At 38.2% G+C, this 23,784-nt stretch overlaps 1 protein-coding gene across 2 annotated transcripts in view; it reads left to right on the forward strand.

Moving 5' to 3' along the window:
- Positions 1 to 567: 567 nt before the first annotated feature.
- The window catches only part of ANLN (anillin, actin binding protein), a 30,126-nt gene continuing 6,909 nt past the window's right edge, over positions 568 to 23,784 (forward strand). The window contains exons 1-20 of one of the 2 annotated variants that reach the window (XM_087767870.1): positions 568 to 719; positions 5,405 to 5,558; positions 5,957 to 6,241; positions 6,677 to 7,023; positions 7,735 to 7,957; positions 8,905 to 9,098; positions 9,235 to 9,342; positions 9,828 to 9,948; positions 10,873 to 10,989; positions 11,548 to 11,774; positions 12,340 to 12,491; positions 12,794 to 12,941; positions 13,572 to 13,707; positions 14,033 to 14,215; positions 16,037 to 16,163; positions 17,138 to 17,186; positions 17,269 to 17,325; positions 18,806 to 18,844; positions 19,208 to 19,229; positions 20,226 to 20,338. In XM_087767870.1, coding sequence (XP_087623996.1) covers positions 702 to 719; positions 5,405 to 5,558; positions 5,957 to 6,241; positions 6,677 to 7,023; positions 7,735 to 7,957; positions 8,905 to 9,098; positions 9,235 to 9,342; positions 9,828 to 9,948; positions 10,873 to 10,989; positions 11,548 to 11,774; positions 12,340 to 12,491; positions 12,794 to 12,941; positions 13,572 to 13,707; positions 14,033 to 14,215; positions 16,037 to 16,163; positions 17,138 to 17,186; positions 17,269 to 17,325; positions 18,806 to 18,844; positions 19,208 to 19,229; positions 20,226 to 20,338 — 2,820 coding nt within the window. In that variant the 5' untranslated portion in view covers positions 568 to 701. The remainder of the gene's footprint in view (positions 720 to 5,404; positions 5,559 to 5,956; positions 6,242 to 6,676; positions 7,024 to 7,734; positions 7,958 to 8,904; positions 9,099 to 9,234; positions 9,343 to 9,827; positions 9,949 to 10,872; positions 10,990 to 11,547; positions 11,775 to 12,339; positions 12,492 to 12,793; positions 12,942 to 13,571; positions 13,708 to 14,032; positions 14,216 to 16,036; positions 16,164 to 17,137; positions 17,187 to 17,268; positions 17,326 to 18,805; positions 18,845 to 19,207; positions 19,230 to 20,225; positions 20,339 to 23,784) is intronic. The other variant, XM_087767862.1, reaches the window with a different exon arrangement.

Consider the following 23,784-nt stretch of genomic DNA (forward strand, 5'->3'; position numbering starts at 1 on the left):
TCTCAATGGCTGAGGGGACACTCCTACTGAGCAGCCGCATCAAGATGTGGAGTCCACCTGGCAGTATTGCTCTATCTGCCTGTAAGGGAGGTAAAAGCCCCCGTTCTCTTTAAAAAAACCCCACAACTTCGCGCCGGGCTGGGCTGACGAGGAGGAGGAAGGGAAGGTGACGGGGCCGCCATGACTGGAAGCACTCCCTGCATGCCACACACGGAAACCCTGGGCGGCACGGCCACACGCGGGGCTCAGGCCCGGAGCCCGGGGGTACGGCACCCGAGGCCTCGCCTGCTCCCACAGCCGGGAAAGGCAGAGCCAGCCCGGAGCGCCGCGCAGGCCACCGGTGCCGCGGCCCGGATCAGCTCCCTGCGCGCCTACCCCGTCCCCGCCCTCTCCCTCACAGGGCAGGCTGGTGGCGGATTGGATAGCACTCCTGTCAATCAATGCCCGCTGGGGCGGAATGTTGCCTGGCTGGGACGCGGCAGGGGCGGGCCGGGGCACGCGCTCGTGGGTGTCACGTGACTCCACGGCGGGCGTGGCAGGGCGCATGCGCAGCTGAGGCGGGCGCTGAAATTCAAATCTGCGGAGCGGTTGGGGTGGTTCTGCCGCTCGGGCGGCCGGAGGCAGCGGGCCGAGCGCGGGCGGCAGCAGCAGCAGCAGCAGCAGCAGCAGCAGCAGCAGCAGCAGCAGCAGCAGCAGCAGCGATGGACCCGTTCACTGAGGTGAGAGCACGGCCTGGGCCGACCCCCGAGTCGTGAGCTGTCGAGGGGGCGCGCCTGGGGCTTGATCCGGGGAGGGGGCGAGTTGTCAGTGGCGGGTGCCGCAGGGACAGAGGGCGGCAAGGGCCGGTCGGGGGCCGCAGGGGAGCTGCTCCTTGTGGCCGCGCTGTTGGGGCGGAATAGTTTCTCCCAGTCCCGGCTCCTGGCTAAGGCCTGTCAGTGCCCCCCCGTCCCCCAACACGTTATTCCGGGGGTTCGTGGGCTTGTAGAGAGCCTCTTTCTCTGTAACGGGGAGACAGGTCTCCTTGCCACCTCTCGTTGTCCCCTCGTCTTTCTCGTACCTCCAACGTTGCAGCCGCCCAGCTATTTGTGGGGCGTCAGGTCTCTTCCAGGAGAGGACAAAGGTTATTCATGCAAGGGGTTGCGAAGGAGAGGACCTTTTCTAATCCGGGCTGATACTTGACTGCGTTTCCTAGCGCTTTAGTGTTTGTCTTTCATGTGTGCCTGGCAGATAAGATTTTCGGCTGAAACAGAAAGGACTCTGGAAGCCGATGGGAGTGGTATTGACAGGCATTGTGCCTGCCGTATCTAAAAGTCGAGTGGGAAGTTTGCCCAAAGCAGCGACCATCTGATTAAAAATGCTTTCTATTTGATATTCTTGCCACCCGTGATTGGTCGCTTTCATTTGCAGACACAGTTCCTCTTTTTTAAAAAAAGAAGTGGTCAGTTGTTAGGGTGGATTTGCCTGAGTGTGCTTGAATTTTACAGAGGCAAAATTGTAACAAAATGAGTAGAATTGACCAGCTTAAATCTGTACGAAGGTTGGAGGTTTCTTAAAGATGCTGTACTGTACTCTGATTTTTACGTGTGACAGATGTAAAGCTGTGGAGCTGTCTTGTGACTGCTTTGAGAAATGTCATAATAAAAATGGCCTTCAATCCACAGCCTGGCTAAACAAAAACCTAAACTACTTTAAAAAAAAATCCAAATCAAATAAGTTAGTGAAATGTTCTCTCCTCCCCTTGAAAATCTGTATAACAAATTGACATACTTTAAATAAATTGAGTGCCCCAAAAAGGCAACTGCACAGAACTGATTTAAAAAACTGAATATAAATATGTGCAGATCAATACCTTACTAAATGTGTAATGCCAAGGCAGATTTACCCTACCCCCATGTAAAGGCTTGCTAAGTATAAACATCTAAAACCTCCTTCCTTAATTGGTAGCAAGTGACATGATCTGACTAGTCTTAAATAAACTTCAAGTCCAGACTACTGAATCAAGTTTAAAATGGTTTTGCACGCTGGGAGATATTCCAACCTCAACACGCCCTTCTTGTAGATAACTGACTTTGAAAAGCTATGACCAACTGCAAGGCCACTCCTTAGAGTCAACTTCATTCAAATGTTAGCTAGGATTGCAGAATACCTAAAATGTTGCCTTATCAAGAATGTTTATGCTGTGGAGTACATTCCGCTGTTGTGTAAAAATCTGATCAATATTAGTGTGTTAGTATTGAAGTTTAATAACTTTCCTCAGAAAGGTTTCCTGAAAAGGAAGCTTTTTATCACCTATTATGAAGTATTTATGTTCTGATTTTTTTTTTTTTCTTTTAATATAACCTTTTCTTAGCTTAACTGTTTTCAGATAATCTTTGCCTACAAATCACCATGCTCTGTTACTTGCAGGGAACTGGTGAGGCACTGTAAGTGTTGATTATGTAAAGCAGCGTAATGCGAGCCTTAATTGGCCAAAGCATGCTGTTAGTTCAGTGTTTGCTGATCACTTTACAGTAACAAATTTTGTCCTGGTCTCACTGAATTTAAGCTCAAATAAATCTTGACGTAAGATTCAGTGGAATGCTTTCAAATCAGACAGTTCTGAAATAATGTTTCTTTTGATTGATCTTACAAGCAAAAACTAATAACCTTCTGAATCTCAACCAAACTATTAATACAGAATGCCCTGAGAAGATGGTGCAGTGGATACTTTTTTAGGATCACGATGAACATACTATTTGTGATTTTCAGTTTATAGCTGATTGTATAATTTGCCTTTCTTGCACAAAATGCTTTGTTTGGTACTACAGAATGTTACAAATAGTTTAGGTTATTTTGTACTTCAAAATACTTATTAACATTCATAGAGCAAAGTATGGTTTCCTAGCATGGAGGAAGACCAAAGAGAAATAAGTGATGCAGTTGCTCAGGGGAAAACTTACATATGTGAAGTTTGAGGTTAACTGTTCCTTCAGTGTCATGGGTAAATTTGTTCTCTTTGTTGCATTCTGCTAGTAAAGCAGGGTAGTTAAACAAATTCTTATAATCACATATGGACCTGAGTATCTTCTCTAATACTGCTAAACAGGTACTTTAAAACATACTTTTTTTTTAAATGCAAAATTGTCCATCAACATTTAAAGTGGAAAGGCCTTTTCTGATTTTTAGAAGGTGCTTTTGCAACACCAACTGTGATCCTCTAACTGCAACTTAATAGTTCTCAAATTTCTAGATGTAATGAAATAGGTATGTCCTACTCTGAAACTTTGGCTGTCATCAGAATGCTTGGAGAACGTACTTGTAGCAAATACTTTGTAAGTTCATCAGCAGGGTAAGTCTCAAGTTCTGGTGACTGGCTTACTCATCATGTGTAATAGCAGAGTTTGAATTACGGCAGTTGCATGGAAAACTTGAGATACAAAAACCCAATAGGAGCTGGAGTTCAACAGCAGAGGCCTGCATTCTTGGGAAGTGACATCCTATTTGTAACAACTGAAACTCCATTTTACTGAACTAACAAAACAGAAAGGAATGTGACTGCATTTGAATAGAACTGTAGGAATACTGTTGTGGAAGATATACTCAACTTTGTGCAAGAAGAACAGTTAATTTATATAGCGTTTAAGATTTTATTTATATGGGTATTACCTGCACTTTGTAGCTCTGCCTTTTGGAGGTTGAAATAGGGAAACTTGACTTGTGTCCACAACTAGCCATGGAACTTGCACTGAACTCCTGGCATGCCATGTGTCCCCTCCCCTTTTTTGTTTGTTTGGGTTTTTTTTCACAAAAAACTGTTGAGATTGACATTCCATTTGTCCTGTGTTGCCCTACAATGGAACATTGTTTAAGACTTCAGCCTTAGACAGTTAAAAATGTGAAATGTGTATTTAATTGCTGTACAACAGGACAGAGAATGCCTGGCACAGTTCTCACAATAATTTATGTGCCACCAAACAAGTGCAGTTTATATGCTTCCCTTTAAAGGCCATTAGTTCAATAACACAATTTCTTGTCTTAAAGTGCCTTAAAACCTAGATCAAAGGAATAATTAAGTATCCTTTAGATGTGATCAAACTGAGTGATAATGATCTATGAATGCAATATATTTTTTTTTTTAAAAGCAACATATTTCAAACTTGGATGCTATAAGGAATCACTTTCACTAGTGTGGAACATTTACTAAAACAGCTGTTTTGGATGGAATATGATCATAGTACTCAAATTTCCAACATATAAGGAATGAAAGAGAATGTTGTTAGCTTAATTGGTATCTCTTTATATGTTCTGTATACAGATATATTGTGATAAATAGCCTGTTTATTAAGACAAGTAGTTATAACGTCAGTATTCTTCTTAACTTAAGCTTGAGGAACAGAAATTCACCTTTTGATTTAGGTGTAATAGCAACAATTTTTTTTAATATTAACAGCTATGCATTTCATTTGTTGAATTTTTTTATGACCACTTGGCAATCATTTCAATGTTGTTTTATTTTGTTAGAGGGTTAGTGCCAATCAGGCGACTTTACCATATGCTTTAGCAATGTGTCAAAAAAAACCTACTAGCAAGACTTGACAGTTCAAGACCCATGTAGTGATTCAATAAAAAAAGTACTTACTTTCAAACATTTCTGACTACTTCAGGCTCTATAGAAGCCTCCCTTCTCTTCTTAATTTTGCCATTGCTTGTGTCTCTTAAGCCTGGTTTCCTTTGAAAGCCAAGCTAATGGGAGACACTTTGATTTAATGACCAGAACTTTGGAACCTACCGACTAGCTTCACCTCCTCCTAATAAAAGAGTAGATGTCTTGAACTTAACTGCTTCTACAATTTTCATGAAAGTTTGTGGCTAGGTGAAAAGACCCAAACCATTGCCTGTGTGAAGAAGATGCTGCAGCCTGTTATCTGTCTTGTAGGCCAAAGAACTTCAGATAACCTGCAAACGTGTACTGACAGGCCACGTAGCAAGAAGGTAGCTTGGAATGTGCTAAAGTGTGAGCTACCTTTTGTGTAACAGGTATTTGCTGAAAATGGGAGAAGCAGTAGGTATTGCAATGGTGAAATCAAAGCATGGAGATCAGGGGCTATCAGAGTGAGAAAAAGGAGGTGGATAGAAAAAACATATAGTTGGCAGTGTAGAAAACATGTTTTGTTCGTTCTGCTTTCAGGAGGAGATAGCCAGTCAGAAAACCAGACTTTTGAATATTTCTATTGCATTGCATTGCAGTAGATCAATTAGCAACATCTGAGAGTTGCATTTGTCTTAATGTAGCCTTCCCTATAAATTTCTGGTATTGTGGATCTTGGTATATGCTATATAAAATTCAAACACTTTTAATTTGAGCTATTACTAGTTAACGCACTTATTGCAATGTACAGTAACACATGATTTCTTGACTACTCAGAAACTCCTTGAAAGAACCCGTGCCAGGCGAGAGAACCTGCAGAAGAAAATGGCTGAGCGGCCCAAGATGGGAGTGAGACCCACAATGCAGACCAAAAGGGTCAGAGAGCCTTTATTAGAAACTGGTAACCAGGCTCCTCTTCCTGATGAAGAAGGTATTTTGCAACAAGTTTAATAAAGATTGTCTTTTGATACAAGTCCCATCTCCTTTTTTTTTTTTTTTTCCAAGGGCAAGTGAAAACACTTAGCGTTTATCTTAACTGCATCCATCGCTATTTAGTTTATCTGACCACTAGGACTGAATATGGCTAATGTTTAGCCTAACCTGAGAGCAGATGCTCTAAGTAATTAGTAAGCTGTTTAAAAATAATTGTATAATGCCAAAAATAGTGCCTTGTGCTTGGTAGAATTTGGGAAGGGCAGTTTTTTGGGAGGCATATCAGGGTATCCATAAATCATAACTTTATTTGCATTACAGTTTTGTACTGTCTCTGAAAATATTTTAGATTGTTTGTTTGAATACTAATTTTCTTGAATACTCTGACCTGTACAGTGAAACCTGGTACAAAGCCATCACCATCGAAGAGGCTCTGCCCTAACAATATGGAGACCCAAGCTTCCAGTTCAGAGAATGTACAGCCAGTTCCTTCAAATTCCATGAGCCATCAGTCTCCTGAGATGACTTCAGAGTTGCACGTAGCTGCTTCTAACAGGGCTTCGTTGGTTCAGCCTCTTGAGAAAGGAAAAACAAACACAGAGTCAGAGACTCCTGCAGCCCTTTCAGTCAAAACACGTATGCAGAAATTGGCAGAACAGCGGCGCTGCTGGGAGAGTGAGGGTACGTTTCACTCGCTAAACAGTATCGGTGTTTTTCAGTGTTTGCACTGATGATGATGTTTGCTATCAGAAGATAACTTTGTGTGTGTGAATGCTAATGTTTTCATAAAGAATTCTTAGATGGCACTGGGGAAGGCCTAAAATAATGAAACTGTTGACCACAGCTTAATTTTATACATCTTTTCCCTACCAGTGTGACGCCTTGCTCGTCACAACAGTAACGTAAACCTAGTAAACTGCTTGGTTAAAAATGTGTTGGCTTTGCAATGAGCTTTAATTAAACTTGATTAGCTCTGAAGGTATTGATACTAGTAGCTTGATTCTGTTGATGGCAAGAACATCTAACTTGATAAACTCAATATATAGCAAAATACAAACGATGCAAATATGTCTCAATATATTTTATTAGCAAAATAAATGTTTTTCTTTTTTCCAGATCCTTCTGAGTGTGTGCCTCTGTCTCCCCTCAAGTCAAAAGATCTGTCTGTTTCTCCACCTAAGCAGACATCTAATGCCCTGGCAAGTGATACCCCCATTGGGAGAAGGGGCCGTTTAGCCAACCTTGCTGCTACAATTGGTTCCTGGGAAGATGACCTAAGTCATCCATCTGCAAAGCAAAACAATGCACAAGAACAGCCTGGCACTACTTGTTTATCCAAATTGTCCACTACAAGTGGAGCATCTGCTAGAATCAATAGTAGCAGTGTAAAGCAGGAAGCTGCATCCTGTTCTCAAAGGCTTGTCGAGGCTTCTATTAATAAATCAGCAAACTCAAAGATAGCGGTGAGTGTCTGATTTAGTTGCTGATTAAAAATTGATTTGAGTATCGGGGTGGGGGGGACATGAATGTTAACTCATAACTGTTTAATCTGAATTTAAAGATTTGGTGTGAGTGATTTTTAGTCTACTTACAACTTTTGCTTTATTGCAGTCCCACATCCCCTTTTTTTTTAAATAGCAAACATGAAGCAGATTAGCATCCTTTTTATTGAGACTTAAACATCAGTCTACCCAAGTCTTGTAAAAGTTGATGTCAAAGTAATTGATTGCTGCCCTTTTGACCATCAGGAGGGGGCTTCTTACAGAGATATTGGGTAACTCTGTAACTTCATATAGTTGATTGACTTAAATTGTAAGTATTACTACTGTATGAAAATTCAATCAGAATGCTGAAATTAGTAGTACCAAATATCTGTTGTTCAATTTATGACATTTATGAAATGGCAATATCTGCCATGTGCAGTCTTGTTTAGGCAAATGTGGGAAAATACCTAAAGTAGCTGGCAGAAGTACCTGGAATCAAATGCTGAAACAATTTGAAACACTGGATTAAAAAAAATCTACAAAAAACCTTGTTCTCAGCTTTTTTTATTGTTGATGGAATAGGTGTGTTATGTTATAGTATGCTATGCAGACTGCATTCATTCTTTTTCCTCTTGAGAGAATAAGAATGTATAGGCTCATTTTAATGTTATTCCTTTATCCCTTGTTAAGGATCCAAACAATTTTTTAACACCATCCTCAAGAGTCACTGTTCCCTGTTCTAAGGAATCTGAAGTACGACAACCGCAAACTGAGAATCCCTGCAGCCCTCAGAAAACTGAAAAGCGTACACAAACAGCAAAATCAACTTTGCCTCAACCAGTTCAGTCCAAAGAAGAGCCAGTCAAAGGAACACATGTGCAACTTGAACCGAAGGGTAAACCCACAACACCAGGTAAGCTGTTTTTCATCTTCAATAAATGTTCATTCAAACTAGGCTTATGTGTCCTGTGTTGAAAACTACTTATTAGTTAAGAATTTATGGTAACATATCAGATAATACCTATTTCCTGCTGTAACTTGAGTAAAGTCCTGAAGAGTTCCATGATAATTATCATAAATTGTACAGCTTCCATATTTTGCAAGGATATTTTCTTGCACATTTTCATAACTCTTGAGAGTAAAATCGATCTAACTTTTCTCTCTATCTAAAATGTATCCTGCTAACATTGAGACTATTAAAAGCTTCTTCCAAATTTTTGGATACTATGTGTATCCAATCGATATAAGGTAAAGCGTCTGCATGTGTTAGAAGAAATCAAAGCTAAATGCCACGTAGATGCCTTAACTTTGCATAGTGTCTTTCTTTTCAATGGTAGGATTGATGTTGAAACAAGCGATCATCCCCAGTTTTAAATTGAACTGCTTGTTGGGTCAGAAACTTGGACTAACAGCTGCCCTCTTTGAAATGATGACCCGTAGAGCAAGCGTGTTTCTCTAGATATACTGACAATAAAAGACAAGCTCAGTAAAGTGGGATGGATGCCAAACAATGTATCTGCTTTATGCACTCGAATGCTCATTTACGTGAAGGATGCAAATGAGGCTGGTCAGAGGAAACGTTGAAAAAGCAAACCGGTTTAAATAACTGGTGGATCACACATGGACTTTAGTAAGAGAAGGACATCTATTTGCTCTGACTTCTGCTTTATTAGCTTCAAAGTTCTGTTACTGTGGTGATTTGCACTTCGGGTTTAGTTTGTATAAAGTATAACGGAGTAAGAGCTGTAAAGGAGACAGCTTAACTGCTTCATTGAGAACCTTCAGCAGGATGCAAAATTGCAGTGATTTCTTTCTGTGTTTTTGAGAGTTTCTTTCAAGGCAAAACAATTGTTCTTGTAGGGGGATCAGGAATTAAGCCCTTCCTGGAACGCTTTGGGGAGCGCTGTCAAGAGCGTAGTGCACGGAGTCCTGCTACGAATACTCCAGGGTGCAGAACACCCATTGTTACCCCAAATACAAGGACAATCCAGGAAAGGCTTCTCAAACAAAATGAAAATTCCTCTACTGCCAGTTTAGCGCTTCAGCTTAAGCAGGTATGACTTGCTACATTCATAGCTTGTTTATAAGCTAGGGGAAGATTCTTACTGTTCTGCAACCACCTGAGGAACTTGAAATGTTTTGACATCTTAAAGCCGTCAGCTTTTTCGCCATTCTGCTTTATTTGCTTAGGAACGTGAACGAGAACTTGCATGCCTCCGTGGCCGGTTTGATAGGGGCAATCTGTGGAGTGCAGAGAAAAGTGAAAGTTCGAAGAGAAAACTTCCAGAAGCTAAAATGGTAATGTGCTACCTCCATGTGTCAAAAGATGATAGTCTGTGAATTGCATTAACACGTTCTGAACACAGGGATAGATGCGCAAATGTAAATAAAAGGTAAAAACCTATGCTTTCTGAACGCTGAGGCTGTGCAAGACCGCTTCTGAAGTGGTTTGTATGATTACTAACAAATTATTAGGGTTTTTTTGCCTCCTGCAGAATCAATTGAGACAAGTGATACTGCTTTAAGTCAATTGATTTTTTTTTATGATGTGTGGTTTTTATATTCTATAACTTTAAAACCAAAAGAAAGCTCCTCACACAATCAATCAATTCAGTATTTAGTACTTCAGCTGAATTTCTTACATAAATAAATAAGACCCTTCTTGATATTGGATAAGTAACTTCTTTTTCCTAGCAGATGTTAAAATGTGTGTGTTTCTAGCAGGTTTTTTTAGTCACTTTGAACATTACCTCCTGAATGTACTATGTTTTTATTTTTGCCAGGAAAGCCAATCTCAGGCTAGTCCAAAACGTCCTCCTAGTTCAGATGCCACTGCTGTTGGATCAGCAGAAGACACACCAGCAGGTGACAGGCCAGTAAAGGCTCCCAGCGTAGAGTCTTCAGGTAAGAACTGTCACTGCTCGCCTGTGGCTAATACTGGACTGAAGCACTGCCCTTGATGTTCACGAGCAGATAAAGAGGCTAATAGCACTGACATACAGAAATAGATCTCTTGTTTGGTTACTGATTTGTCTAAATCTTCTTGTATGATAATAATACTCTGCACTCCTATACCGCTGGAAAGACTGGCAAGGCAGACTGCCTTTTCATTTCTCAGTGGGTTTACCTATGTTTCATACTTTCGTGTATGTTAAGTGTAGAGAGAGTGAATGAGAATCGTCAGTTACAGATTTAATCTATACAGTATCTGAGTATACAAACTTCCACAATAATCTGATGGGAGGGAACTCTTCCCTTGTCAGTATCCCCTTATGATATTAATTCTTATAGTACGGGACGTGAAAAGAATTCAGAGATGCTCATGACATCCTTTCTGGTGCTTAGTGAGTGGAAGAGCCTCCAAGTTCTCTGTGAAAAAAGAGTGAACTTAGTTAACACTTCTTATAGACATTATGGACAAACAGGCTATCAAATGTGCTTCTAGAAAAACAGGATTGTATCCTGCTCTTGAGTTGCGTTTGGGTGTGGTGATTTTTGTGTGGTGGGGGTTTTTTGGTTGGTGTGGTTTTTTTTTTTTACATTTTTCCTTTTTGCTCTTGAGTGGCTGCACTCCATTGTAGTTTCAGCATTTTTTTTTTCTGCTGCTATCAGTGTTCTGATTATAAGATAGAAATCTAACTGTATAGTTTGTGGCAGGTATATATTCTAATGCTTTTTTTTTTTTGACAGCAAGCTAACTGGAATACTTAATCTAGTGGGCTTTTTGTAAGTTGTCAGCTATATTATCAAACTTCCAAATTCAATAGCTGGAAAAAAAAAATTCAAAGGATAGACATAATCTCAGTGACTTCTTTTTCATAAACTTAGATGATCCTAAATATGAAGAGACTGATAAACCCAGCCCTCTGAAGATCACTGAGCCAAAGAGCCCTGTAAAAGCGATGTCTGTCTCAAAACTTGACCAACTTGCTGAGAAATCGAAAGGTTTGTATTGAGTAGATGTATATTAACGCACTTAGCTATCTGTTGCTACTTGTCCAGCGGAGTGTTAATATCCTTCAAGTCTGAACAATGAATTCACTATACATCTGCTGACACTCATGTGTTTTGTAATGCAGCTTATATAAAACACATCAGAACTTTTATCATAATCCTTCTCTTGACATTCAAGCCTTCAAGGAATATTAAAATGCTGATATTATAGTTTACTGGGAAAGAACAGAAATGACTGCTCTACTATGGGACTTGCAGTTAAGATGCAGACTTGTTTGAACTAAAATGTTGAAACTTGTCTAACAAGTGCATCTTTTTATTCCCTGTCTGTATCAATTATGCAGTATATGTGATAACAGTATATTAAAATAAGGATGGGACTATACTTCAGGGTTTTATATGTATGATTACAATAAAAAATGCTTTTTAATCAAGCTTACTTGAAAACCAAAAATAATTGGCCTGTTAACATCTTTCTGTTCACTTAATGAGAATGAAGAGTTTAGTCTTGATGCTACTAATATTTTTTTTTAAAACATCACCCTTCAGATGAAGTATATGAAGTTGAAATGAGTGTGGATGATGAGATGAATAGCTCAAAGGTGATAAATGAGATTTTTGAAGTTCTTCAAGAGGATGGTCCAGACATAGAAAAGTTGAAGAAAGAAATGAGTATGAGCCTGGAAGGTGAAAGTGATGAGGATGAGCAGGAAGAGTCACTGAATATTTCGTCAATGTCTCTGTTAACCCCTCTAGTGGAATCTGTTGGTCCAGAGGTGAGAGTTCTTAGGAGGTGTGGAAGGGCCGGTTTATCACAGGGATGTACAATTTGCTTGTGAACAGTGATATCTTGTATTGGGATACACGGGCAAATAGCAAAGTTACAAATGATGTTTTGCTAATGCAAACATACTGAGGTAAAGTTATTTTCCTCCGAAAGTAGCATAGTATACTGGATGCTCTGCTAAACGAGTGGTTTAACTTCTCCTAAATCAAGCTTGAGTATATACATCTATTACTTGTGCTGGATTTCATACGTACACGCATTCAGTGAAGTGGTTACTGATGAAAATCTGAAGAGAAGTAATTTTGTAACTGTACCAGTTTGAAAACTAAGGGCGAAATCCTTGAGTTCAATACTCTGTTGGTGTGTCTAAAATAAATAAATAAAAATAGCTTGCTTCATGTCCTAGGAAATACTTGTAAAATGTCTGTTAAAAAATATTAAGCAGCTTCCAAATTTACTGCTTATATGTAATTGTGAAACAAGTAAAGGTGAGAGGACACAGGTCGTGATTAATGTGGACAGATATTTGTAATATAACCTTTTCTTCTCCCCAGGCCTTTGGTTCTCCTTCGAAGTCAACTGGTGAAGGTAGCAGTATCAGTGATGCAAGCCTGAAGTCTGAAAAGTTCCAAAGGACTAAAGTCCCCAGGGCAGAATCTGGAGACAGTATTGGCTCTATGTCAGAAGATCGCAACCTTCCATATAGGTAATAAACACAGAAAGCCACACCTGATTCTGTAAGTGTGCAAATTAAGACATTGGCTTTTTTAACTCTTCTAATGAAGCATACTGCTTAAACTACACAAGAAGCTTTCTTCCAAGATCTTGACCTTTATCAAAGATGGTCTCTGTGTAGTCTTTATGTTGCTTAAAATGAACTGATAAAATGCTTTTTTAAAGCCATTTAGGCAAGTTGGAAAACATCAATACCTGATACATGTGTATGTATATAAAAAAAAAAAGTTGGCACACCTGTGAAATATTTAATGGGGTTTCCTCTTTTTAAAGTGTTGATGCATATAGATCTCAAAGATTTAAAGAAACTGATCGTCCTTCAATAAAGCAAATTATTGTTCGCAAAGAAGATGTTTCTTCCAAGCTAGAATTGAAAAAGAATGGCCCATCTGATCAAATCAATATCAAAAAGAAAATGCAGGTATTTAATATACTTCTTAAAATGCTTTTTCTAATTTACTATTTCCTTGCTTAATTTCCCCTGTGAATGTCCAGGACATTAACAAACTGCTTAGAACTGCAAAATTAGGTGGTTTAGCATAAATATCTAACGGTAGGGAATGTTACTGCATAATTTGAACAGCTAATGCATCTCTTAGAAGGATCATGCTATAGAGTAAGTCTGGAGAGAACAAGGCATTGTTCTGAGAACAGGATGGGCAATCAATATCTTATTAGTGCCTTTGAATTAGGCAGGATTCATGATTACATACTTTCAGTAGGCAATATTCTGATCTTCACTGGTGCCTTGTTCACCCACATTGCTTCCCCTGGTGAAGGGAAGAATAGATTGGATATGGAGCATACAAACATTGAAGTAAATCACTCCCCACCATATTTAAATTACCTCTGAGGTCAAACAAAGTTGTGCTGTAATATTCTCTTGCAGAAGTAACTGTAAACTGCAAAATTTTTGTAGTTTACTGTGTAAATGGTCTGATTATTCTGAAACATAGTCCCAAAAATGCTAATCTTAAGATACTTCCTTGTTTGAATGTAACAGTAAATATCTCTCTTCTTGCTAAGTATTTTTGCTACTGGTTTACTGTAGGAGCTGAATAATGAGATCAACATGCAGCAGACAGTGATTCATCAAGCCAGTCAAGCTCTGAACTGCTGTTTTGATGAGGAACATGGAAAAGGGTCACAAGAGGAAGCAGAGGCAGAGAGACTTCTTCTCCTTGCAAGTAGGTTTTTAGACTCAAGTTCAATTCTTTGTCGTGAACGCTTACTTTGGGAAGAATTGATGAACTCTGGAAATGCATTTATTAGGCTACCTTGTAGCTACTTCTTTATAGTTTTTCACCTGGAAAACAGGAGAGGGTAATATCTGTTCTGTCTCAGCTTCTATAGGCAAGACGACATTTTTGGTATCTCTCGTCCCTAATATTCCTACTGTTTTGGAAGATGATTAACACTTCTGTTGCATTTCACATACTTAGAGAAAAAAAAAATTGTTCAGTACTACTTTTTCCTCTGTTACAACTATAATTAATTAATTTCTCTATGCAGCTGAAAAGAGAACTGCTTTATTGGAAGAACTGAATAAACTGAAGAGTGAGGGACCTCATAGTAGAAGAAATAAAGCTGCTTCTACATCTGCTGGGTTTGCTCCATCCAGGGGATCTGTTTCCGTTTCAGAAATGCGTCTACCTCTAAAAGCAGACTTTGTATGTGGTACAGTTCAAAAGCCAGGTAAAACTAGCAACTGAAAGCTTTACCTCTTCCCCTCCCCCTTCCACCATCCTCGCTACATATATTTCTGCTTTATTCTCTTTTGTTTTTTTTTTTTTTCTTCTGCATTGGTGTTTCTCAGAACTCTGAAGGCAATGAAAATTTAGCAATTACACTTAATTGATATGCTTTTTAGCTAAGTTTTCAATAGTTTCCATGGTCATTTCTAGTTGCATCCTTTTCTGGCTTATGAAGTTCAAGAAACTTATCAAGACTTTCCCAGCCAGTCTTAAAGATCTTTGTGGTCCTCTGTAACATGTTGGGGAGGAAGTAGAATTTTGTATCTCAGGTTATCTTCTCTCTTGCCTCCTTGGAATTTTTTTGATGGATGCAAGTCAGGTAGTAAATATCACTACATAAATTCTGACCTGTGCAGTGTTGTGAGATGCTCATTAAGCCTCTATTTTTTTATTTTTTTTTTAGTCCTTCTGTTAACATCCCGAAATACTTAATTTACAAAGACTAGTCTTCCATTATCGTGTCATATTTAAGTCATTAAAGCATTAAAATGTGGATTTGTTTCTTCTTTTGTTCCAGAAGAGTATCTGGCATTATCTTACTGTAGGTCTAGAGACTTATCCTGGAACATAGTAAGCTTCTGTGTCATGTGGTTTAAAGAATCTCCAAGCCCGCAATAACAAGTGCTATTTTATATAATGCCACGGAATGTTATTGTAGCTGGACAGGTTCCTACTTCTTGCCTCACTAAAACTCAAGGACAAAAGTAATTGGACAAAGTCTTGTTTAATATTGGTTGCAAAACTTCTAATGAATTCATATGTAGCTTTTCTTGTTTAACTGTCCTATGAAATGTGAAGTGCATTTTTATATCTTCAAATAAAACCACAACCAAGAATATAAATGTAAATATCTGACATAATTTACCACCCCCACTCCCCTAACATGTTACAGTTCCTGTTGCATGAGACAGTTCATGTCTGTTACAGGAAAGCCTCTCTAATGGTTGCAAAAATATGTTTAGTTTCTATCAGTAATTCTTACAACCAAATTGTCTAAACAAACAGCTATGAACTATTTGTCGTCAAAACTTTATTCTGAAAGTGCAGCATTTGCTATACATTGTGCACCAGAAGCTCTATTAATCCCTTCCATCTCTGAAGAGAATATCAAATACAAAGAGTACAAATCAATGCTTACTGGAGTCTTCAACAGTTGTTCGGAAAGCTGTGCCTTGTCCCATACAACAGAGTACTGAAACTGGTTGGTTTTTTTTTTTAACATGGTATGATATTATGCAACGCTCTTGCTTTACTGTTCAGCAATTTGCTGCACAAACTCCAAATCATCTCTTGACACTATTGAGATGTGCTTCTTTTTTTCCCTTTATGTGAAAAGTTAGGGAAATGAGTTGCCTGGATAACCAGTTCCTTCATAGGACTAAAAAAAGCATGAGAAGGAGCAGTAGCAAAAGCTGATGTATGGGTAAGCTGGCAGGCCTAGAGAATAACAACAGAGTTAAAGGGACTAAGATTAATTGCTGAATCTGACTGAAAGTTCTTCCTCTCCCCTCTCATGCACTGGGTGGTGTAGGTCTGGCCTGAGGCACTAATGCAGTTGTAAATCCTGTGGAGACAGTCTTACTAGTGGACACGGGGCGGGGGGGAAACTTGTTTTAAGAGTAAGTTTATAAGCAAATCTTGACTGTAACCAGGTGTTTAAGTGGGGTGAAACAGAGGTGTGTTCAATGGCAATGCAGGACTTGAGGCTTGTTAGATACTTGTATACTTCTGGCTATCAAAACCATCTCATATGTATTTACAGAAGCAGCAAATTACTACTATGTAATAATACTGAGATCTGGAGCAGAAAACATGGTTGCAACTCCATTAGCAAGTACTGCCACCTCCCTGAATGGAGATGCTCTTACTTTTACTACGACATTTACTATGTAAGTATAAAGAAACTGTTTTGGAACCAGTTTCAAGTCTGATGGTGGAGCATGCCTAAAAATGTTTAAAATCTTTATATAAGGATGTCATATTCTGCAAACAAATACGGTGAGATTTTTGTGGTATGGGTATTTGCTGCTTCAAGAAATAGCTGGAATGCACTTCTCTGAAAAGAGCAATCTAGACTTATTCTACCATCCATTGGCTAATTTATCTCTTGCTTTTTCTACTTGTGTTCTCTCCTGGAACACCTGCAATGACAGATGGATTGCTCTGCCTGAGATGATGGGGTTTTTTCTCATTTGCGAGAACTAACATTTTTGTATAGCCATTTGTTTTTGGTATCTGGAAAAAATAGTACTCTTAAAACTAAAACTTCAACTCTCATATGTTAGCTAAAAAGGTGTTGTGAGTTCAAATGGCTGTTTATTAGCAAAAGTCTTCCAAAATAAATAAGCAAACTCCCTCTTTAAAGTCCAACCCAACTGGAATTTTCACTTAAAGCTACTTACTCCAAAAACCCAATCTCTGTTTCTAGAAATGTGTGCCAGCAGTGGACTGAAGGGTGCAATCTGAGAAATGGTAGATGCACTTTATCTGCCCCTTGTCCTCCCTCCCCTTTTGTTCTTTGAGTTCTAGAAAATATCTTGAAATAGTAAGTCTTAAACACCAATGCTGCTTGCGCTGAAGAGTACTATTGTAGAAGTGAAAGGATCTCAAACAGCCCTATTAACCTGCAGGAATGAACTATGACTTACTAATAAGAGATTAGCTATTAGTCAGCACTATGGCTAAGCTTGTCTTGCATAGAACGTAGCTGCTCCCTGGACAGTTTTAAGGAGCAGAAGGGGGGATGAAGAGTAACTTAAACAAAAAAAAACAAAAAAAACAAAAAACAAAAACAAAACAAAACAAAACCTTTTTGCTTCAGTCTGTGTTTAACTTATTTTCCCCCCCCCCTCTTCCCTTTTAGGCATGATGTGTCAAATGACTTTGAAATAAATATAGAAGTTTACAATTTGGTATGTATCAGTTCCTGTCAAGAGAACTCCCTGTAAGGGAGAATGATGTGTTGTACTTTCTTAATACCTTCTTGCCTTACAGGTGCAGAGAAAAGAAGTTACAAGCACTGATAAAAGGAAGAAGGCAAATAAATCTAAGGTAAATGAAACATGAAAATGAGTACGTTGTATTTCAACAGAAGGTACACTAGGAAGACTGCAGCATTCAGGGAGAACTGACTACCAGTCTTAAACAATCTATTGCTTGCTTTTACTCTTCTTGGTCTTTCTTGGAACAGAGAACTTGCAATGACAGATGGGTTATGGAGTCCTGCAGCTATTAGTAGATGGGACCTTCAGCACTTGGTTGCGTCTGGAATATATTGGAGGGGAAGGAGAAGAAGTCTTCCTAGTTCTGCAAAATGCTATGCTCTGCAAACTTTTATTTATTAGGCGTGGTGCTTCTGATAGTGATTTAGTGCCCTTATTCTCCACTTAACTTAAACTACACCAGTCAATATGCCCTACCCTGCAGTTTGATTTGTCTTAAACGTTCTATTGATCAACTGCAACACTTTTCTTTCTTCCCAGGGTTAAGTAAAAGTACTAGATGCTTATTTTTTAAAGCAAATGTTGTTTTAAGAACTCCTTGGAGGTAAATATTTCAGCTTGAATAAGGTGCACATTTCAAGTATTTGTGGTTTATTAAGGCTTTGTGACTCCAAACAAACCAATGGCTTTCTGGAGGTGTTTGTTTTGGTTTGTGTTTTGGTTTTTGTGTGTTGGTGTTTTTTCATCTTGTCATTCCAATAGCTGGGTACATAGCGTATCAATGATTTTAGGTCCGATTTCCTCCTTGTCAAGATATTTGTCACTTAATAAAAACAAGAAACTTGAGTGTCTTTCAAAACAGTTGGAATGAGTACTTAAATCCTGTCTCTGCAAACAGAAATAGGAACTTTCTTTAATCTTTACTTTTATTTGGCACAGTGAAAGCGTGCTTCCACCTGTCCCCCAATAAAACTAGTTTGAAGTCCAGGGTTTCTTTCTCTCCTGTGCTGTAGTTTAGAGGAATCTTTACTTAAAACTGAAAGTTTTTGTGGCACTGTAGGTAAGTTGCCAATGTGGGATTATAGGTTTGCTGATGGCATCCTGTATCTGCTTTTTGACAAGCTTCTTATACTTGTCTTTCAGCTTCAAGAATAGATGAGTACATAATTCCAGTTCATGTTTGAGAGATTTTTCACCTTTGAGATTTTCACCTGAAAATATAGATAATGTACAACAGTAGCACATTGTACATCTCTGTATTTGTATTGTTAACTCTCATCTTTAATAAGCCAATATAAATTTGAAGCCTGTTACATGAAGGAAAAAGGTCTACTAAGATTGTTTTTTCAAATGCATGCTGTCAATCCCAAGCTAATACTTAAACTTTTCTGCAGTAAATATTTCTTTGATGTGTAGCATTCCTTCCACTGAAATACGTTACCTTCAGTCAAAAAACAAGATTTACTTATTACAACAACTAGTATCCATTCAAAATTTATTTAGATAAGCCTTCCATAGTTTCACTGTCTAACTTTCACACTAATGTGATGGACAAATTCAGTAGCAAATGCATTTATCTTCTTTTGTAGGTTATTACTCCAAAGAGATTATTAACATCTATTACTTCGGTAAGTATGAATATAATATTGTAACAAATCTGGTTATGACCGCTTCCAAAGGCCATATTCTCACACTGAATAAGGCTGTGCCCATAGTACGCTCTTTGTGTCCCTTACTTTAAATTCTATAAACTGTCCAGCTTTCTGCCAAACTCTTCAGCCATCAGCTCAAGAAATAAGTAACAGCTCTAAACATGTAATACTGGAAATATGCAGTTATTACACATTTATTGGACTTCCTTTTCATGTTGTGTATGTGTGTTTGTTTTAAAGTACCTCAGATCTAGTTTCTTTCTAACCTAGCTTAGTCTTCTGTAGAAATTGTCAGAAATTACTTTTCCACTAAGCTTTTATTTCTCTCTCTCTTTCTAGAAAAGCACCCTTCTTACTCCAGGTAAGTAAAATCTAAACATCTTACGCCAAGTTGAATAATCTACACTTGCTGTCTAAAGCAGTATATCAATAAATAATATTTGTAACAGATGATGATTTGGGAGTAAAAGCACAGAATTATGTCAGTTTGCCAGCCCAGAAACTGACCCTGTGTTTATATCTGAGTTGCTATTATGTTTGATGGAAGATCTCTTCACAAACTCAAAATTAGTATCTGGTATCAGATGGCTGTGGCTTACATTCTTTTCCTGAAAAGGTGAACTCAAACTGTAAGATTTTAAACTAGAGTCTGATGTCAACACAGTAATACAGAGCAAACTTCAAAATATGAGCAGATTCTGAAGTATTGCTTGTGTGTAGTGTTTTTAACATGTTTATATATTTCTGACTCCTGGGGGAGAACAGCAGCATCTCTGAGCATTTTTCTAACAACATAAAAATGTGTTATACACTTGTCTGACTACAGTATGAGATACTTGAGCTAGCTTTAGTACAAATTGCAGCAATAAAGAGCTCATGAACTAACTCTGGAATGTCTACCATGCTGCTGCAACTAGTCAGATTCCTGTGCCTGAGCCATAGTGTTTGTTTCTATTGATAAAAGTGCAATGAGGAATATAGGCCTACTAATTCTGGAAGACTGCAGTGTGTCACTTGAAGAGGTTAAGAGATATGAAAGTCAAGTTCCTACTGCAGGGCATGTGTGCTTTGCAGTGTGCCCTGGACTGCTCTCTGTTCCCGTGAGATTTCTTAAAATGCTTTGTCTTCTCCTTTGTGAATATTTCAAAACTTCTTTCTGAAAGAAAAGATCACCTGAGGAGGAATGGTGTGCACCAAGATCCTGTCTGAATGTGCTGCTGGGCTGCACTGCAAAGAGTGCTTCTCTTGGAGTACTGAGTAGGGCATGCATATAGCAGTACAAATAAGCCTTTTTAAGCCTTGCAGCACGCTGATTGTGTGTTGTGTTACGACTTGACTTTAACTTTTTTCTCCACAGCCATGGCCAGTCCAGGTGGCCCTAATGCTGTACGCACTACTAATTTCATCCTTGTTGGATCCCACAAGCTATCGCTGTCTTCTGTAGGAAATGCCAAATTTGCACTGGACAAGGTAATGGAAATTATTGGTTACTAATCCAAAGGTAATTGCATACTACTGGAAAAACAAATGAGTCTGAGTTTTTACTGTTTTCAGGCAAAATTGCTATCCTAGAAATGAAACATATAGGTTTATAAGTATGTTATTTATATATGCATATATAAAATTTATGTATAGATATGACTGAAATGTAATTTTGAGATACAACAGAAAAAGACTTCCATTATTATGCCAGATGTTCGTTCTTTTCTATAGCTCAATGTAAGGCACGGTTATGCAAAGATAATGAAGGCATTTGGTTACTGATTTGCTTTCACTGACAAAAAATTGATGTATGCATTTGGCATCTCTGTACATGGTCTTCATGTTGTTCATTGCTCTTATAGTCTTGCAGTTATCACTAAATAAGACATTAAGTGTGTTTCAATGATAATGAAGTATTTGAAATTTTCTACATTTAAATGACTGGAAAATTGCCATTTGAATATAGTTAGGAGTATGAGTTTCCTTTTATATCCCAATTAAATTTGTAGAAGCAAACTATTTTAATATTTTTTGAAAGAGAGCTATTATTGAGTTTTATACCACTAGTTCCTTGTCTAAACAGAATATGTTTATTGGCTCTTACTATTAGAAGTTAAAAAATACATTCTTGCATTCATTGTAATCTCTACCTTATATCTTATACCTAAAACCTATTTTAATAGGTGTTTATGCCAGCAGCTATCCTAAGATAACTTAAATTAATTCAAAAGTTACTGCAGATTATGGTAGTACTAAATTACAGCTTTATCTGTCCACACAGCAGCATAAGAATAAATTTTCTTCTTGGCTAATTAAGTCTTATTGTGATGATAGCAGTATTGCAATTATAGCTTCTGATGAGAGATGAGTAACAAGAATTGGTTGTGTTTGCAGTCAAGATTAAAAACAAAATATTGCAATAATCCCAACTTGCTTTTTAGATGTTTTACTTTTTGTGGATAGAAGCAGACTCCTTTACTGAAACAACAGTTTGCAGAACTTAACAGTTGCATTGTACTGCTGTTACTGACTGTGTGAACTTCAGAAGTACCAACTCTGGTTCTTCAGCATGAATGTTCCTCTTAACTAGAACTGCATGTAGAAATCTTCTTTTGTGTATGGCTTTGATACTGGAAAACCCTTGTTCTTGGAGTTATGGGAATCAGCTTTTTCATTCTATTCAGCAATTTGGGTCTGAACTTTTTTGGTTTACTCTTTAGGACAGGACACTGGACTGGACTAGTAAACTATAGCACAAGCACAAGGTTCAAACAGAATTCCAGGGAAACCATCACTTGGTTAATTTTTTCCAGGTGCAAACTTCAACAGCTATGAATAAGAATTCCTCTTTTTGTCAGATGACTTTTTTTGGTTAAATTATCACCTCTGTAAAGCTTCAGTTTTGACTTGGCCTGTGGCTGTACCAAACAGCTGCTTTTTAACTTGCTCTGTTTATTTCTAATACAGAACAAACTGCTGCCACAGTGGGTTTTTTGAGTTTCAGTCCTCCCTTTTATATGCACTGTTAAAATTCAGGGTAGAAAGGACCAAAATGTACTGATGTATAACTGTGTCCTTTTTATTTTTAATAAACCTTAACTTTACACTAATTGCATTGAGCATGTTTCCTTTCTCCCTAGATAAATTTTGAAGGGGAGGATAAAGAACTGTTGGGCTATATGTTCCCGGACAAGGTTGCTATGATCCTTTAGTTTATAAATTAAAATAGGAAACTGCTTCCTAGTGCACATTGCTCATGTCTGTCTGGCCTTTTTGCAGGATATTTTTTTTTTTTTTTAAATTCTTCTTCTAAGAAAATGCTTACAAAGATTTACTAACAACATAAGATGTTAGGAGCCTTTAAGACTTGCAGAATTTTACTCCCTGTCTCTTATAATAATAAGCATGCTGCTAGAACTCAAAGTTTTATTTAGGCCACCTAGGGTTTTTTCGTTAACTAGCATGTGTCTCTTGTCTTCATAGATCACTAGAGGAGGGTTTTTCTTACTTCAGAACAAATCAATGTGTCTCTTAAAGATCACTAGTCAGGGAATTTGAGCCAACTTCTTGATGAACTGCACATAACATAGAATCAGCTCCTCTGCTGATAGAGGACCAGGGAAAAATGGCTGGCGGCCTAAATGTTGGTTTAACTTGTTACCACTGAAGCAAATCCAAACTCACTCAGGAGCTAAATATCTTGTTTCTTGTTCTATCGAGACCTTGTTCTGTCAAGACCTTTGTTTTTTAAGTAAAAAGCAATCATAAAGAACTAAAGATTTGAAAGTACTAAACACATCAAAATATGGTGTTCCTATTTGTACACAAATTGCAATTAAAATATTTTGCTTGGTGTATACATTTTTTGCTTTAGGAATTATGGAAATTCATATGCTTAAAAGAAATAATTGGTCTCTAATCTCTGAAAATAGTTTTATTTAGTTAACTGTTAACTCGGATCCCTCAGAAGAAAGTCTTTTAGATAACTTTGTTTTCTCTCAAAATTAAGCAGGTGATAATTTTAGTACCTATCATCTCCTATTTATAATCAAAAGTCTACTAAGATAACTCTCAAGAATTTGCAAAAAAAAATTGGTTATCTTGAGTATCTTTACAGATAATCTTCTATGACAGTAAGCCAACTTCTTGTGGTAGATATCTGAATGACCACACCAGAATGCAAGCTAGCCTAGTCATGGGCTTTAGTTTTCTCTTCATTTAGCTGGATATTCAACAAATTGCTTTCTTTCCACCACCTCCACCCCACTTGCCTTTGAAAGGGATATATTGTTGTCCAGAATATAATATTTTCTCATTAAGTGTACAGGAAGTGTTTTGAGTCCTGCTTTAGTAATTAGTAATGGTGGTGTAGGCTCTGCATAACTGATATGTTCCTTTTGTTATACAACCTTTTTGCTTTACTGTCACACAGCTCTTCACTGGTAAACTTCATAATCCACAAAGTAGATTCTTCTGTCCTCACATAAATTAGAAACGAATACAAAACACACAAACTTCAAGTGGGGAACTGGCCAAACTTCCTTGAGGCCCTTATTCAGAAGTGGATTTTACTGTGGTTTGGTAGCATACAAGCCAATGTTCCCTGGTGTAACATGTAGGGTTACAGTTGTCTTTGCTGATAAAAATCCAGGACTGATGCAACTTATTTCTATTATGTGCAAACATTTGACTATTTTTACTTCTCAAATGGTCAGGCAGACTCCTACCTGGTGCTGAAAATTTTGCCATGCTATACTGTAGGGCCAAGTACATGAGCAAACCATGCATGCTTAGTTGAGTAGACCTAACATGTAAAAATGATTTGATCACCTGCTTGTGCATGTGTGTACCATGTCTGGGAGGAAGCTGCAGTATGCCTACAATTCAAAAGCGATCAATTTCTAACCCTAACATCTGTTTCAGTGTTCTGCAGG

This window comes from Nipponia nippon, unplaced genomic scaffold (assembly GCF_047370975.1).
Source record: "Nipponia nippon isolate SJK-2023a ecotype South Korea unplaced genomic scaffold, ASM4737097v1 scaffold_1, whole genome shotgun sequence".
Taxonomy (NCBI): Eukaryota; Metazoa; Chordata; class Aves; order Pelecaniformes; family Threskiornithidae; genus Nipponia; species Nipponia nippon.